This window comes from Meleagris gallopavo, chromosome 5 (genome assembly GCF_905368555.1).
Source record: "Meleagris gallopavo chromosome 5, MGAL_WU_HG_1.1, whole genome shotgun sequence".
Classification (NCBI taxonomy): Eukaryota; Metazoa; Chordata; class Aves; order Galliformes; family Phasianidae; genus Meleagris; species Meleagris gallopavo.
In genome coordinates this window covers 5141737-5160218 of record NC_139408.1, presented here as the reverse complement: position 1 = coordinate 5160218, position 18482 = coordinate 5141737, and the positions used below count along the sequence as shown (strand labels likewise).

At 37.5% G+C, this 18482-nt stretch overlaps 1 protein-coding gene across 10 annotated transcripts in view; it reads right to left on the bottom strand.

Moving 5' to 3' along the window:
* Nucleotides 1-18482, bottom strand: part of LOC100539913 (leucine zipper protein 2-like) — a 251299-nt gene that overhangs the window by 35942 nt on the left and 196875 nt on the right. For all 10 annotated transcript variants that reach the window (XM_085223953.1, XM_085223956.1, XM_085223954.1 and 7 more), the window contains 2 exons: nt 6694-6756; nt 4955-5017 (listed from right to left, as the gene is read on the bottom strand). In XM_085223953.1, coding sequence (XP_085080079.1) covers nt 4955-5017; nt 6694-6756 — 126 coding nt within the window. The remainder of the gene's footprint in view (nt 1-4954; nt 5018-6693; nt 6757-18482) is intronic.

The following is an 18482-nucleotide window of genomic DNA, read 5'->3' as shown; positions in this document are numbered from 1 at the left end:
CCTACATTCATCTTGACAACCCGGAGAAAATAGGATGACGTTTCCTGAAGACGAGTGCAAGATATTAAGTACAGACAGGAATAATCACTGAAACAAACACAGAATCTAAAACAGCAGGGATCGATGACTCAAGATGACATCACCACAGAATATGTCATGCACTTGTAAAGCAGAGAAAACCATGGGCACAGAGTACAGAAATGTTTTTACTCTGCTCAGTGTGGTGAAATGACCTACACTAAGTTAGACTTCTGTGGCTACTTCAGGGCATTGCAAATGGGCACAGACCAAAGGAAACACGTTCAGATGAGAATAATGCGCAGCCTTAATGGTGTGAGAACTAATATTGAGAAGCAGAACTAGAGAAAAAAAAAACATAAACAAGCCCAATCCCTACATCTATTATTTTAGTATGCAGGATAATAGCTACAAAATATAGCTATGAAGGGAAAGGAAAATAAAATTACTTTAAGTTCTATGTGAAATGGTATGATAACATGCTGATTTTCATTTCAGTAAGGCAGATTCAAGAGAGAAGACATTTCTTATTTTTAAGGCTAATAGACCAAAGCAGGAAAAAGCTTGCATGGCCTTCTAACTTCTGCTCCTCGCCAAGGGAAACAATGAAACAGCAGATTAGGAGAAACAGACGGGTCTCACACAGTCTGCCTCTGCTTAGCCACTGCTCCCCTCCCCTTTAAAACCTGCTTGTCCTTCCAGCTGAGTAGCACCCAGTACTCAGCTGTGTCTGCAGAGCTTGGCTGGAGCCAGTGCTCAGTGATTGCTATCAACATCTCACTGGCTGCTTCTTCAGAATTAAAGCTGTGGCATTTTTAATGAAGTGCCCAAGGAAGATAACCTTCTGAATGCGGGCCAGTGTTGCGCAGTCAAACTAGGTGTCAGAAACATGGTCTGAATCCATCCTCAAATGTCAACTGGATTGATCCTGGGAACAGCTGTATCTGAGAAGCATGCCTGGTCTCTCTGCTTTATGCATTAAGCTGAAACCAGACGATGTCTATGTCAGTAATAACCTTACCCAACACTATCTTAGTCACTTCAAAGAGGGGTCTGCAGAACTGGGAAGTGGGGAGCTGAAGCTGAGCCTGGTGCCTTGAACACCATTGCAACAACTGAACAGGGAGATGGCCATCTTTCTCTCAGAGGAATAAACCATTGCAGAACCACTAGTGTACTGCAGCTACCCCTGTGCTATTGAGTAGACGGCAATAACACAGGCATAGCAATCATGAAATTTTGTGCATAAAAGGAACAGAAAGCGATATGGCAGCAACCACAGACTGGCAAATGTTTTACATGATAAATAGTGCTGCAGACTACAGAAGAAGAAGAGTTAACATTCAAAGGTCTCCCTAGCCTCCCACCCAAGGAGGTGTTGAGTCACCATCCCTGGATGTGTTTAAAAACCATTTGGACGTGGTGCTCAGGAACATGATTTAGTGGAGGGTTGTTAGAGTTAGGGTAGTATGGTTAGGTTGTGGTTGGACTTGATGATCTTTAAGGTCTTTTCCAACCTAAGTAATTCTATGATTCTATGATTGAATACATAGGTTGAACTGCTGTAGGCTTCCTAAAACCAATTGCATAAACATTGTGAAATAATAACATGCACTTAATCAAATATTATACAAAAGGTTCTCAAAGGTTTAAAAGTAGAGAAGTATTTTTTTTTCCCAAGCCCACGTAACAATGCCGTTTATATTTTAAATGTTTAAACATAAGAGCTCTCTGCTAAATTTGGACCTCAGTATCTGTCCCCCCTCCCCGTTTTCTTTAATCATTTCACCTCCTCCTCTGTTGGAAATGCAAATTACTTATTTCTCTACGTGACTATGCAACTCTAGGAAATAGGTTTACAGTGGCACGTAATGACATACTGCTAATAAGGAGGAAAACGCATATTGTGGAATCACTTTTTCTTTACAGAGAGGAATGATATAAACATTTAGCACATTCAGTCAGTATGAGGTAAAAGCAATTTCACCATTTCATTTTTCTTTTAAGTCTACGACCATTCTAAGAACACGGTTTCGAATGATTTCCATACACCCAAATAATGAAATGATTGGTGTAGCATGATGTGTTTCAAAGAATTTGGACAACCATTTTGACTCTAAATAGTTTTAGTTAATACTAAGTTTTAAACATTTTCCTTGCCATATAAAGTCAGTTCAGGTGTTTCCTAAATACTTTCTTGAAACAAATGCTTGATATAAAGGAATATTACTTTTAACCTGCCTTCTCTTTTTCATGCAGATCTCTGCAACTATTTTTTAGACAAGCCCAAGTTTGAGATCATAGAATCATGGAATCTTTAGAGTTGAAAGGGACCTCTGAAGGCCATCTAGTCCAAATGACGTAGTACTTTCTAGACTGTCAGAGTTATTGAGTTCTCAAGTACCTGAAAAAACTGTTTAAAAGCACAGAAAACAGAAGCAAAATTTACATCTTGCTTTTTGCTTGTGATGTCAGAGTTCACAGAACTACTTGGGCCCAAGAGTACTGCCACAGTAACAAACAAACTTTTGTGACAAGCAGCAAAGGTCAACTACAACTAGGGTTAGGACAACTACACATCAGTAATGGACCACATGTGTGTAACCAATGGAGTAGGTGTGGTTTGCACTTCAGAAGGAGGTCCATACTTATAACCTATCTTGCTCATGTAAGATGCAAGTTGATTATGCACTGGTTAGTGCGTTATATTTAGGTAGTTCTCATAAATGAGTGGTTTACTATATATTTTGCTCCAGGACTTAAAATTACAGAAGGAAAAACAGATTAAATGGCAGATGAAATACTTATTTCTGAAACTTTTAAGCAGAATCCTTAGAAATACATCACAAAGAAAACAAACACTAAAGCCATAATAGTGAACCACTTGCATCTTGTACATTGATAAGAACAAAAATTTCAGGAGTACAAGAGACTTAGACAAGCTGATATCAAAGAAAAATAAATCCAGCATTGACTTTCATCTGACATTCATATCAAACATTCATACAATTGTGTTTCAGGAGCAACAACAAAAAAATCTGTAATTCCTTTCTAATTTAGTAAAAATGTAACTTCAAGGAAAATATAATCAAATTATATGAAAACAGGGATTGGAGAAAAACTAAATTTGGAAACAAGTGGTTATGAGTGACTAAAATAAACGTAGATTTCAATTTAGCAAAGCATTTAAACTTAAAGAGTACTTTAACTGAATTGAGGATATAGGTAACTGTTGTAACTAAGAATGGACTCATTTAAAACTATTAGGTACCCACTTGCAAAGGCAACTATAAAATTTAAAAAGGTGACTGAAAATTTAACATTAATTCTTCCTTATTTTCCTTGTTATAACACAAAGTAGATTTCCAGTTCTGTCAGTTTCTCAGTGTTATCACTCTACATGTTTTAAGGGACTGAAAGCTGAGAAAGAGTTAGGAACTCAGATTCTAATGTCAACAGATATACTGACAACAAATATAGTCTTCAGCACATCACCTAACTGTTGTGTCTCCTTCCAACAAATGGCATTATATTCCTATGTATCCATATATGTTAAAGACAGATACATACGTATAGACATGTCACATAATCCAATACACTACAATGCACTTTGAAAACATAGGAAGAGTAAATACATGCAAAAAATGAAGAATTCATGTTGTATTTACTACCACTTTTTAAGTTACTGTCTCACAATGTTAAAACCAGACATAATCTACCAATTCATTGGAGTATTATAAGAAAGAACTGTCTTTCCCCCAGGTCTTCCTCTTTCTTTCCCACTTCCCCCAAAGCTCTAACTAGAAGTCTCACTGACAACAGTTAACGGAACATAAGAAGGTTCTTAAAGAAGGTTCTCATTAAGGTTGATTATTAGAAAACAGTTCTCAGTGTTGATTATTAAAAACAAAATAAAAAAACCCTCTTTTCATAAATATCTTCAAAATAAATTCCAGAGTTCCATTTTTATTTCTTTTTTCCCCATAAATGAAATTTCCTTTAGTCAGGAAGAAGTCTAACAAAGGTATTTCTTACTACGTGTAGAAAATATAACAAATGAGTGAATCAGAAGTCTATCACAGAACAAAACTGAAGAGTGAAGAGATATTTTAGATATTTGTATATGAACTTCTCAGGAGACAGAACTTCTGAATCCATTTCCCAGTTTACTAACAATATTTACCTAAAGTTCTCAAATAGTTTTTAACTCAGTTAGCTCATCGTCTCCCCAAAAGGCAATGTAAACATCTTTACTATTTTGCAAGTAAGGGCATTCAGAGCAGAATTCACCCTGAATAACCCAGGGGACATTTTGTAACTGGTGGCTCTAATATTCTATCCTATGCCTTCCAAAAGAAATATGGACCTCACACTGAGTTCAGTTACCTTTTAAGTAAGTCTAGCTCTAGGCACTTGGGGGATGACTACTTATCCCCATCATTTATGCAAGAAATGAAAGCACTACTCAGTTAGCAGCCAAGATCCACCTGTAAACTATAAAATGCATCACACAATTTATGGAAAAGGGTAATACATTTTGGTTTCCAGTAAGGAACTGGAATGTTGCTTTATCTCAGCATGTAAACAGATCATAACAAAAACTATTTTACACTATTTCTATATATTTTGGAATACACTGCATACAAATTTGGGCTTTGAAGCTTTTCTTCTTCGACCCAGAAAGCAGTTTAATAAAAAACACTTTTCCAATTAGAGTGGTTTGCAAATGAAAAACAAAACCCAACACAACAGAAAATAGCATTTCTGAAATTGTGGTACTATTCTTGTCTATGGTGGTGTCAGCTCTTTTCAGTATCAAGAGAAGTAAATGATTCCTTTAAAATATAGCAATAAATGCAGTTATCATACTCACAGATGACTTCAACATTACAGCAACTCTAATAACTTAGCTAAACTATGTTGAAAGAAAACTCACCTTGAAAATCAAATCTTTTTTGCCATAACGAAGTTCTTTCAGCTGGGCTTGGATCTTTTTTGACTGAAAGTAAGGATAATACAATCAGTGGGTTTTGGATTTTTTTCAAATATTTATTTTTAAGACAGCAAGTTCTGAGAACATGAAAGCGTAACTGAAGGCATCACCTTCAAAACAGTCTTCAGAGCATAATGAAACTGTTTGTACACAGTTTGGGAGAGAGGAACGAGGCATGAGCTTCCTGGTAGGCAATTCTACCCATGAAAGATGCTTGATCTCATTATTAAAAGAAGATTGATTTCACATAGTTATTACGCTTGAAGTATTGAACCTAGTTAAAGAGCAGCAAATACACTGCATTTCTCTGGCCTATACAACCTAAATGTGGCAAAATGACAAAAAAATAAATAGATGGTCCTGTAGAAACATTTTTGCTTATTCTAATGGCACTAACCCACTTTAAATCCATAAATTTGTCAGGATGATTCATCAAGTCTAAAATTTTTAAGGTTTAAAATACACTCGCTATCTGCTGCCTTGAATACTGGTGAGAAAAGGGTTTGGTTTCCTAAAGTCCTCTGACAGCAATGGTTCTCATGCAACAATAAATTTCATTTAATTTTAGACTTCACCTTTAGACTAAAAGACATGCTGTAAATAGTAAATCATCAGTGAAAATATCTAAAAGTTAATTACCCAATATTCGAGATGTTAACGCAACTAGGAAAAACAAATTCAAATAGAAAGGGTAAATAGCAAGCTGTGTTGAACACTGACAATTCTTTTAGCAGTAAACAAGGGGAGAATTTATACTTGTACTCAAATACTCTGGCATGTTTGAACACAGCAGTAATGATAAAGGAAGGTAACAGATTCTGAAAAGCTAGCAAAAAAATACCCACTGTTACCAACTGTTGGGATATATCTGAAGTTGAGGATATATCTGATATATATCTTGCAGAACGTCATCTCAGCTAATTAGAGTCTTTGAAGAAAACGTAGCCCACCTTAACTGTGATAATTTTAGTAAAGAAGTTTTATGCTTCTGTTCAATTCTAGCAACATGAAATGGACTTCACAGAAGTTATTTCTAGCAGATGAAATCCATGACAGAAATCATGTAAAAGAGTAAGATTCATATGTAGAAATAACCACTCTCAAAAAAGGTAAATAGCTAAAAGGCTTGCTCCTACGAATACAGTTTTTTGGCACTTAGGGAAAACAGGTTTTTCTATATCATTTTTGCTAGTGTTTCTGTAGAGGAGATATTTTCTAGTATGACACTTTCCTTGAAATAACAAATGCTATAAGGATCAATAATAATAAATCTTTCGTGTTTCTACGAGTTATTTCAAAAAGGCATTTAACGATCCAGTCTTATTCTAGGCATGAAGACCAGGGAAATAAAATCAGCTTAACATACACTATAGAGCAAAATGTATACTTAAAGAGCTTTATATACGTGAAATAACCATTCCCAAAATTTATTAGTCTAAAACTTGAGTTTGCAGCTTGCTAACATATTTGAATTGCCCATAGTGTAGTCACAGAAATGAGTATGAATTGTTTATAAACATCATGGTGGTGATGGGTTGATGGTTGGACTTGATTTTAGAGGTCTTTTCAAGCCTTTATGATTCTATGATCATGCACGTATAATATATAATCTATGCAGAATCTCAGTGACATGACATTCTTCTGGGTATGCTAACTTTGAAGTAGAGAGAAACCTTCCTTACCTCTTCTGCGTGAATACCACAAAGCTTGTTTCCTGACAGCAGCTTGTTTTTGAGGCTTTTGTTCTGAGGAAAGAAGTTTTATTAGAGACTTAGTGACACTTTAAAGGACCATTTGAATAGTTCACCTATGATATCACACCGAAATTTTATATTACAGATGGATAACACCTCCAAGTCATTGGAAAAGACACAAATAAAATGATATGGTAGTTGCATCATGGTGCAATATCCTCTCTTACAAAATTCTGAAAACCTACAACTTTACATTAAAACATGCTTTTGCAGGAAGTGAAAAGCACATAGAAAATCTCTAAACCACACTAGCAATTGCAACAATTTAGATTGTATGTACTAAGCAAAAAAGGTAAGAAAAAACACCCTAATCCTCACTTGTTGTCAAGGGCATAGCTCAATATCATTTTCAGTAAATCACTGTAACAATTGAGTATGAAGGTGAAGGATGTCAACACTTGCCAAGGTGATGAAATGCGTGGGAATTGGCCATTAAAATTCACAACTTAATGTACTGCATGTCATCAAAATTTTTTTGATAGAGGCCAGCTAGCTGTATTTTGACCTCTTGGTGTTCTTATTCATGTAAAAGTTTCCAATATATTTCTTCTCATTTTCAGGAGAAAAAAATACATAATCCTTAATAGCATGAATTTTAATAGTCTGGTTGTTATTTCAGCCATCTACACTCATCCCAAAATTAACAGACAAGAGTAAGATTTCCCAGTGGTGTAACCATCTTCACAAACTGTCCAGAAATTAAATATTTGGCAGGAAGACATTCCAGTGCTGGTAGCTTAATGTATTTAAAAAACTTGAAAAGCTTACAGCCCAAACTGTTCACTTCAGTGTTTGCATTGAATCATATCATTCAGCCAAGTTACGGTGGTATTTAATTCTTTACTAAATCTGCATCAGCAGTTTCAGCGCATTTCTAAATCCAGGTGCAGAAACCTGCTGCCTATTGTTTTTTTTCCCCATAGGAGTTGGACGTACATATGCTCAAAAACAGGTAGAACCCACAAGACAATTTTCTGTCTTATTCTTGGGTAGATTTGTCAGTCTCTGTGCATACCTTTTCTTCCCCATTCATACTGACATAATACTCAGATATTTTGTTTATGCACTGATGTTATTTTCAAAACGTGAGATCAGGCTTAATGAAAGCCAACATTTTTTTTTATGAACACTGCAAGTAAACCTATTATTAGGTTGCCTAAAAATCCCCATCAGGAGACTGATGTGAAAGCAGATAGAAGAAGCGGTAGGGACACCTGCTTTGACACTGCGCCTTTGGAACTGCTAGGAAAAACATAACCCTGCTCTCTGAGTAGTGAGGCATATATATCTGATCCAGTTAACTAGGTTGGAAAAGTTCTTCAAGATCATCAAGTCCAACCATCAGCACACCCAGTCCCATCACTACACCATATCTCTCCATTCCAAACTTCTGAAAATAACTCCTTCATCTCTCTCCTTTGTTCTCCTGAATAAAACATCAGCAGTAAAGCAGAACAATGATTGAACATCTAAAGAGACATGTGCATGTTTTCACAAAATCGTAGGGGTTGGAAGGCACCTCCGGAGATCATCGAGTCCAACCCCCCTGCCAAAGCAGGTTCACTACACCAGGTATTTGCTTTTCACTAAAGCAGCAAACCCTACCAACACGGACTGAGCACATCACCCCTCTTAAGTAGAAAGGTAAAAGAAATAGAAAAATATCTAATTCTTCACATCTAAGAATCCTTAGGAAATTTGAAGCATGATGCCAACAGTCCTTAATTTTAATGTCTGATGATATTACTACCTGGCAGATCAGTAATATTCAGGTCTCTTTACCTCTCTTCATCAGCTTCCCCCTACAATATCAATTGGCTGAGAAGTGTGATAAGATTTTTTTGGTAAAATTTCTTTTTTAATTTTCATCTTCCTGTTAGAAGACTTAAAAATCAAAGCACAAACTAAGCACTCAATAGAAACACTTCTGCAGTTGCAGTATTCATTCCTTACTTTTCTGTCAACTCATTTTTAAAATCATCATACAGCTTTATATTGTGTTTTTTAAAACATATTCTCCTTATTCAACATAAATAAGCACCTCATAATGCAAGCACTGCCATTTATAGACATCATTTACCTGACAAATTAAATCTGCATCTATTTTGAAGGGATTTATCATCATATTAAATCTGTACATGTTTAACTATTATCTGGTATAAGCTGCAGTCGATCTACAGAAGGATAAATTTATAACACCTATGGAAAGCACACAAATTTTCAGATGTCTTTTCTTGAAAGACAAGTTATCTTGACCTCTAGCCACACAGAGGAGTGGTTTAATATTCTGATACTGATCTTTTGTAATCTATACACCTATATTACCTCTTCGAAATAGCATCAGGATCTCTATCACGGATAAACAAAGAATACAGTAGAGACATCATCAATTTAAGACGATTTATTTTGACCAATGGTCTTTGTAAGTGTAGGGACAGAACAAGTTAAAGCACAGAAAAGCACCTTCAGAAAATTATCAACTTCACTTCAAACATTTTACCTGAGATCTGACAGCAATAGTTGGATATATACAACATATATTTGGCTCTGCCTTCCATTGATAACATGAATTCTACGGTCTTATGATTTTTGTTATTGGTATTCCACATCATAACATCATGTAAAGCACGAGGAATTAAAGAGGTAATACTCCAGTTCCATGGACTGACAATTTTCTGGGTACCAGGTTCTCAGAAGAGAACTACATATACCCCAAAAGACTTTGTGTTCAGAGGGAAAGATAAAACTTGCAAGTCACAGGACTCTCTCTGTTTCTCTCTGCCTGACAGTGTGTGGGTGTGCTCCCCAGCCATTTCACTTTCAATTCAGAGTTTTGGACACTCTCTCTCATTTTATTTATTAGCCTCAGTTCCAAATATACATTGTATTATATTATGTTATCCTGTATATTCCAATATCATATTCAGTAAATTAACTTTCCTCCTCAGATCATTGTCACTGTTCTGTTTTTAGGCCCATCTCCCATATCCTTACCCTTCCCTTTTTCCCAGGAAAAAGGGGAGTGGGTCCATGGGTCCCCTGCCCTATTAGTCACAAAACTGGGCCAAACCAGCCCGTAAATTGTTGACACTCCCTCCCCTTTTCAGGCCAGTGGGCCTGCTGCCCCCCATCATGGACACAGATAGATGTAGAAGTAACTCTATGACAATGGCACAAATCAAACCATGCCAAGCTCCTGCTCATCCTTGCAACATTTTTCTATCATGGACATCCTATAAAAACCATTTACAAAAGCAACAACAGGAAAACCACTCCAGCAAAAAAAAAAAAAAACAAAACCCTGGACTGCATTCAGTGAGAGCGCCGGGGCCAATTGCCAAGATGAAAAGTGCTTTCCATTTCCTGTTAAGCAAAAGCTGTTCACTGAGCCCTTTAGAGGGAAAATCAGAAGGCAGCAACCGACCAAAATCAAATACCTCGACTTAACTGATATCACAATGTACTGATACCCATTTTTGCTTCAGATATTAGCTTTATATTTCAAGGTGAAATATAAAAAAATATATATTTTTGAAATATATGATGATGTGTTTTATATGATGAAAAAGTGTTTTATATAGCATGAAACAATGTGAGAACTTTAATCCCAGCAGGGTTGACTCAGCTCTTCATCTTTCTAAGACAGATAAATTGAGTTTCCCACACTCTACTGTCTGAGAATTTTCAGATATGACCTTATACACCACAGTCCTACATTTACTTTCTTCCTCTAGAATTTCTGCTCAACTCAAGGACATGAAGAGCAACCTATGAAAACAGTCCGAGTTTTTAGCAAGGGTTTTGTGTTGGGTGGTATGGTCCGCAAGCACATGGGAGAATTAGTCACCAATCATCCTTCTAGTGACAGGAGCAAAGGCTTCTCGAGTAGTCAAGAAGTGTTGTGTCCAGCCTTATGAAAAAATGTCCTCTGTACCACATAAGCAATTCCTCACATCTGGTGCACAACATTTCCTGCACTTGTGCCACATATAATACCATTGCACATGTATACCATTGTAAAACTGAAATGCAAATTCACTGTCTCCTATCTGTACTTTACCAGCTAACAGTCACCAGATGACAACACCAATAATTTTAGGCAACTGTTTCTACATGCACTGCTGCTACTCCAGTTTTGACTTCAGTGAACTCTGAAGCCGTGCATCACCTCTGAGTTTCTCTGTTAATGTATTTGTTTTGCACTAATGAAGTAGTATGAAGGTTTTCTGCAGAACTCTTAGCCAAGACTACAATCATAGCCACAACTACAGTTGTGACTACAACCATAGCTCTGCAGCATCACTGTGGCACCTGGGAGCACTTGGGAACATGGTTAGTGGGCATGGGGGCAATGAGCTGTTGGACTGTGTGGTCTTTTCCAACAACAGTGATTCTATGACAAAGAGTTTCTGTAACAATAATAGTATGGTATTGAACAAGTCAGCATAAGAAGTATATAATCACAGAATCAATAAGGCTAAAGAAGACCTCTAAGATCCTCAAGTCCAACCACAAACCATCATGCCCACTGACTATGTCCCTCAGTGCTGCATCTCCACAGTTCTGGGAATACCTCCAGGGACAGCGACTCAACCACCCCCTGAGCAGCCTGTGCCAATGCATCACCACTCTTTCCGAGAAGAAATACTTCCAAATATCCAAACTGAACCCCCCCCTGATGCAACTTGAGGCCATCATGAGCAAACACAGAAGGAGGTACAGAAAAAAAATGATTTAAAAACAACACATTTTGAAAACTGGGGAATTTTTCACTTTCCTCTTTGCATAACAATGCTGTTAAGTAAATCCAAAGCTACTCATGTTTGATCTAGCCTCCCTGTGTGTGCAGTCTTCTTTCAGAATCTTTTCACATATTTGAATATTTTCATGTTTCCACACAAACACAAGCTCTGGCTACTAGAAAAAAGCTCATTCCTGCAAGAAGTAATAAATAAATAAAGTGGCATTTATGTTTGTAAAGAGCATATCATTGATCAGCTAAAATTAAAATAATTCACTTAATGGCCTCATAGGAAAGTTCAGTTATTATTTTCAGTAATACTAGTACTTCATCACTGAACTCCCTGAATAACTAACTGCAGACCAAACCCTAGTCATCACTCATTGATAAGAGCTAGAGAACTACTAAGTAATATATTAAAACTACTATTTGAAGATAAAAGTTTTTTTTTTTCCCCACTCCTTGTAGCCTGTATTTTCAATTGCATGACTCTAGATGCTTGCTATAGCTATCATCTAAGACAAGTCTCATTTCCTGTTCACCCTTCAAATTAAAATCACTTGGTCAGTGATGCTAGTCTGGATTTCCATGAACACAGACAATTGGGAGTAATACCCATTCCTGCTTTTGTCAGGTGGTCATCAATGTGACCAGTAAGCATCTCATCCCCCTTTGTAGTCACCTCCATGTACATCACACACACAAAGGTAATACATCTGCAAATAGATTCCTTCCTGCAAAAAAGAAGTTTATGGTTTTATAACACTGTTATTTCTCTAATTCTTAGGCATTTGCTTCACCCTTCTTTAATCCTTTTTTTCTTTTATCTGAAATAAATGAAATTTGATGACATTTTAGACTTACTAAATTGCACATCTAAATCTTAATATTCTAACAGTTTGCAAATATGCACTTCCACAAACCACCACCACCCAAAAAAAAAACCACAATAAAAAAGCTGAATTTTTTAGAGAAAAGAACCTGAATGAATACTACTTATAAAGCTATGGTATAGCGACAAATACTGACGCAGGGGTGCATACAGTCTTTTCTGTGTATGTCTTAAGTAGCGAAATGAAAAAAGCTCCCTCAATCTCTCATCACTCAGAGCATATTTTCCTGTTACAGCAATGAATCAATGTACTGGGCCAAGTAATTTTTTTTAATTCAGTGTTTTCTGCTTTTAAGCTCCAAGAGACCAGGGTCATTTATTTTCCTAATCTCTGAGTAAAGACAAGTTCATGATGAGAAAATGATACAGAGAAATATATACTGGACTGACATAATTTTCAATTACACCTTTCCAGTCATTTCAAGTGGACTTTCCTTATGGGAAAGAAAAGGCCATTTCATGGAACAGCTTGGGTTGGATGGGACCTCAAAGATCATCCAGTTCCAACCACCCCTGCAATGGGCAGGATTGTCAGTGACTAGATCAGGCTGCCCAGGAACGCATCAGATGTTCTAATTAAAAACACAGCAGCACACTGAACATGAAATACAATTTTACAGAATATCTATCTGAAATGAGGAGCAACTGCCTATGTCAGGGAGTATTATCTACAACAGAACCCTGACAACTCTTTGATATCTCCTTTTGGTAAAGTTGGCTGAGCACCCCAGAGATACTCTGTGGGAAATCAGGTTGATATTAGTGAACAGAAGGGTGAAAAGAAGCTAAAACCATCGACAGCTCTATAAAGATGACAAAAATGAAAATTCTGACCACAAAAATAAACTAAATATATTTCTGACTTCCAAAGAACTCTCTCACTGCAAGAGTGAAGGGTCACAGTGGTCACATTCAGCCATACAGCCTCCTTTTCCCTGCTGTACCAGCAGCAGGAGGTGAAATGCTGCATTAAGCACATCTCAGATCCTTGGACATTTGCATCTCAGAATTGTCAACACCTGTCTTAAAACATAAGTAACATAGATATGAAAGGAGAAGGGCAGAAGATGAATAAGGAATACATGTATTGTGCTCTCAGTGGAGTCGTATCACTCAAGTTTGCTTTAATATTAATAGGCTCTGTCTTGTAAATTCTCAGAAGCAGTGTCCTGAGTCTTGCTGTTGCAGAACTTTTAGCCAATATATTAAATTTTTAAAGGTAGCAGTCTGCAAGTGGAATCTAAAAATATTAAAGGCATGCATCTGTTGTTTTAGAGATGTTGCCACAGTATCTTTCAGTTGGGAAAACATAACCCTGAGGCAATTCTACTGAATTGATTCACAAATTAAACACAATTTCCATTGTTCTGTGCCCACTCAATGCAGGAGCCTAGATAATATACACTAATTAAATAACTTCTTTGCCTCTGTCCTGATACAGTCTATCCTCACTTAAAGGATACAAAGTGGTTTTCACAAGATCAAGTCCAACCCCAACCCAACTTCACCATGTCCACTAACCATGCCCCTCAGTGTCACGTCTCTGGGGTTCTTCAACACTTCCAGGGACACTGACTATCATTCCCGTGAGGAAACCTTGTCCAACTCTCCACATTCTTCTACCTTCAAAACATCAGAGGTGCAACCACCCACCAGATACATCAGCCACAACACAAGCAATACCTAAGCTTCCAGTTGGCATGAGATCTCTCTAGCCTTCAAGAGGCCAGACTGCATTAGTAGAGTAACGGTGCTCCCTGTAACCAGTGTGGAGTTGATCAGTAAACAGGCTCATTTTATAATGAAAATGTAGGCATAGAACAGTTTGCATAGATTAAGGTATTTTTACTCCATGGGAACAGAACTCTAGTCAAAGCTCCATTAATCACTAAATATTTCCTAAAATTCATTCAGTGAGATGCAAAATAGTCCATAGTAGGATCTAGTTCAGAGGATGGGAGTGATATTTTGAGTCATTAATGCTATTTTTGCATGAATCATCGTGTGAAAATAAGCCTTTGTGAGGATCACACCTCTTTGCAAAGGAGGAGGAAAGAATTATATTCAATTTAAACTGAACAGCTTAACTTCATCAGTTTCTGGGAGCAAATAATGTATACCTATAAAATAAACATTTGCATTAAAAAAAGAAAAAAATGGTTTCAGTGAAATTTTTACTTCAGGGTATTAAAGATTATCATGACAAGTGCAAGGAAGAAAAGTTGTATGGTGAAATCACACAAAGCAACACATTTCTGAATGACACAAGAAAGGACATCTCCCCAAACAATTCAGTTATCCTTGCGCACAATATGCTGTTTTATGCTCATTCTCACATTTAGTTCCAAACCGGTTCCATGACAAAGACTGCTTCCACTAACTCTACTAACAGAGCTCAGAACATGCATTTCACCTCTTGACCATGGCTAGTACCTGCAAGGCAAGATTAAGGAGTTATTGCTTCATCAGACAGAACCCCAAAAGACCTTGTTTTCAAAGGCTTGACCTTGAAACTTTCAATGTCTTCTTTTCCTTACTGAAATCTTTGCAAGAAAGTCAGTTTCAACTGTCAATAAACTATGACAAAAATGGACTTAACCACACTGTTCGATAAAATCATATTCTCAAAAAGTGTTTGGCTGTGTTTTCTGCAGCTTAAGGACGTGCACTCTCTATATACTGGCATGGTATTTCTAGGACTGGAAAAATGCCTTAAGAGAAACAGATTTCCTATTTCCTAGATACAAGATGATTGTTATTTTGTCGGATATAAAATAGGAATAAAGGGCTTAATAGCAATTATTTTGATATATACTTCATTAACACATCCATGCAAAAGTAGAATAACATTTGCACAGTAAGAAGGAGATAGCTCTCTCCTTCTCCCACCCCAGCATGGGACTGGACTAAAATATTCAGAGCACTGTACATTAGGAATGTTTATAGTCTATTCCTACTTGAGATTATCATTACATAAAATGTTCTGGTGGGTGTGATAACTGATATGTAGAATTGCATCAGAGTTGCACTTACTCTAGATTCCTTGGTGATTCAGAGCTAAGAGAGAAAACACTACATACTGATGGAGTAGAACAAATTAAGAAGAATCATACATTTGAAGCAGTATCACAAATGCTTTAAAAACAATCTTTTTTAGGACTAAAATCCTAAATCAAAATGAAGATAAAGCTATATCCTGATCTATTAACAACTAGAAAATCAGAAGAGACTCTGCCAGATATTCTGTCCTTTTAGAAATGCATCAGTATATGACCATTCTTCCATTCTTTAGGGACTGCTCTTCTCTTTGTATTCCTTTCCTGATGTAGATAGAAACACCCCTGCCCCTCCTTTCTCATTTGTCCCTTCTGAACAGCTTGTAATCCACACTCTAGTTGTGGGAATCATCCCACCAGGTTTCAATGATGGCAACTATATCACCGTTTTCTAGTAGCAGTGTAGTGTCCAGCGCCCCCTGTTTATTTCCCAACCTGTGTGCATTGGTGAAGAGGCACATCAGCTGGGGAGCTAGTCTTGTCATTTCCTTAAAGAATAACTCCTTAATTACTTTTAAAGATCTCCTTTGAAATTCCTCAACAGTCACTGCCTCATCATCGTAGTTTTGTATGTACTGCAGTGCTGTCAGCACCTTTCAAGGCAATGATGCCTTCAAGGCCCCGATAGCACCCTGTCCCTCTAATCTTGCTATGCCTTCACAGAATTACAGAATCACAGAAACACCAGGGTTGGAAAAGACCTACAAGATCATCCAGTCCAACCAACCACCTATCACCAATAGCTCTCACTAAACCATATCCCTCAGCACAACATCCAAATGCTCCTTGAACACTTCCATGGTCAGTGACTCCACCACCTCCCTGGGCAGCCCATTCTGCTGCCTGACTGCTCTTTCAGAAAAGCAGTATTTCCTACATCCAGCCTAAATCTCCCCTGGCACAGCTTAAAGCCATTCGCTCTAGTTCCATCCAGTTACACGAGAGAAGAGGCCAACCCCCAGCTCACTACAGCCTCCCTTCAGGTAATTACAGAGAGCAATAAGGCCTCCCCTGAGCCTCCTCTTCTCCAGACTGAACAATCCCAGCTCCTCATAAGGTCTGTGCTCCAGACCCCTCACCAGCTTTGTTGCCCTTCTTTGAACCCACTCCAGGGCCTCAACGTCTTTCTTGCAGTGAGGGGCCCAAAACTGAACACAGTACTCGAGGTGCGGCCTCACCAGCGCTGAGTACAGGGGTACAATCACTTCCCTGTTCCTGCTGGCAACGCTGTTTCTGATGCAAGCCAGGATGCCATTGGCCTTCATGGGCACGCTGCTGGCTCACGTTCAGTTGAGCATCAATCAATATCCCCAGGTCCATTTTCCTCTACACAGTCTTCCAGCCACTCTGCCCCTAGCCTGCAGCATTGCCTGGGGTTGTTGTGGCCAAAGTGCAGGACCCGGCATTTGGCCTTGCTGAACCTCAACACCTTATCATGGGAAGGCTCACTATCCCAATACCCCACTTCTGAACTACTTTAAAACCCTCCCAATGAGCCCTGCTAGCGCTTCTCCAAGGATTTAAGAACACTGCATACCAGGTTCATCATGCCATTCATGTTTTTGGGAATGCCAACAATTAATGAAAACAAAGGAGATACTCGCTCTTAAGTTGCCCATAATTATAAATCCTAATTATCAGCCATATTCCTTAGACCAAGTTCGTTTGGCCACAAGCACTGTTTTTCTTAAGCGAACTGGCTGTCACATTTTGGAATTTTAAAACTGGCAGCAGAATGTAGATTTAAATAAGGAAAGGGTAAAGTAAGGCACAAAGCAATCAGCAGTGTGAATGAGGCCAGTGAAGAGGAACTGCCAACTGAGCCATTTCCATCCAAGTTGCAGCACATGCATCCATCTCAGAGCTAACTCTGGTATTACAGCTTTATCAGGTTAGAAAATCAGAAAACACTTGTGTATTTTAGGGAGCCTGATGCAAAGCTCAGCTGATCAAATTGAATCTAATTGACCACATACTTCACTAAGTTCTGCTGGGACTTGAACTGGCTTAATCATCCCTGCTGAGGTCTGAAAGCAGAAGAGCTGCAGAGCTGCAGATTCATTAGTGGTTTGTTAATAGTATTTGTTCAAAGTGAGTGTTTGTAGCTGGTATTTGTAACAAAACAAAGCCCACTTCCTGAGATTCAAAATAAATTAAGGAAAAAAAGAAGAATAGAAGCTAAGCATTTACACTTGTCCGTTCATCAGTCATGAAATCAATACATTTATGTGCTTTAAAACCTTTGTTAGATTTATACAAAACAAAAGGCTTAAGCTTTATAGGAGACATGCTTATCAATCTCAACTACCTACTAAACAGTAAAAGTCACTTTCCTTTAAGCAAATCATCTTGAATACTCCCCAGAAATATGGCCCTGCACACAAAGTTGCAAAGATGAACAGTACTTCCCATTACAGCATGGAGCATGGTGTCACATCTGCAAGTAAGAGTTACAGTGTGAAAAACAGTTTCAAAGTCAACTGAACAAAAGAAAGTGTATGCAATCAAACTTGTACAAAAATACAAACTAGTCTAAGAAATACATTCTATAAACCACCACTGACAATAACAGAATACAGCTCCAAAGGTCAAGGTAAAATTACGTTTTCATTTCATTCCTTTTAATAATGGCAGAACCATTTTTAATTCTATTTAAAAGGCCAGAATGACTAAAAGGAAATACTTTCCAAACAAATTTGGGATATTAAATGATTATAAATGATTAATTTCAAGTTAGAGTAATTTTGACATCATTTATTGATCTTAAGCCACCATAAAAATTAGGTATTATTTTATAACATATAATGCATGAAATCCTTAGCACACCAAGCACAACTGAAATGATGTTTTTTTCCACACAACAAACATTGTGCAGAGAACATGAGAAGGAGGCAATGCCACTCAAATACTGCAAACTGCACATACACATTTAGCTATTTCAAATGTAAATAACTTGGAAATTTTCCCAAATGATAAAAACAAGCGTTGGCAACAGTCATCGGGAATCTGCATCAAGAGAGAATGACGT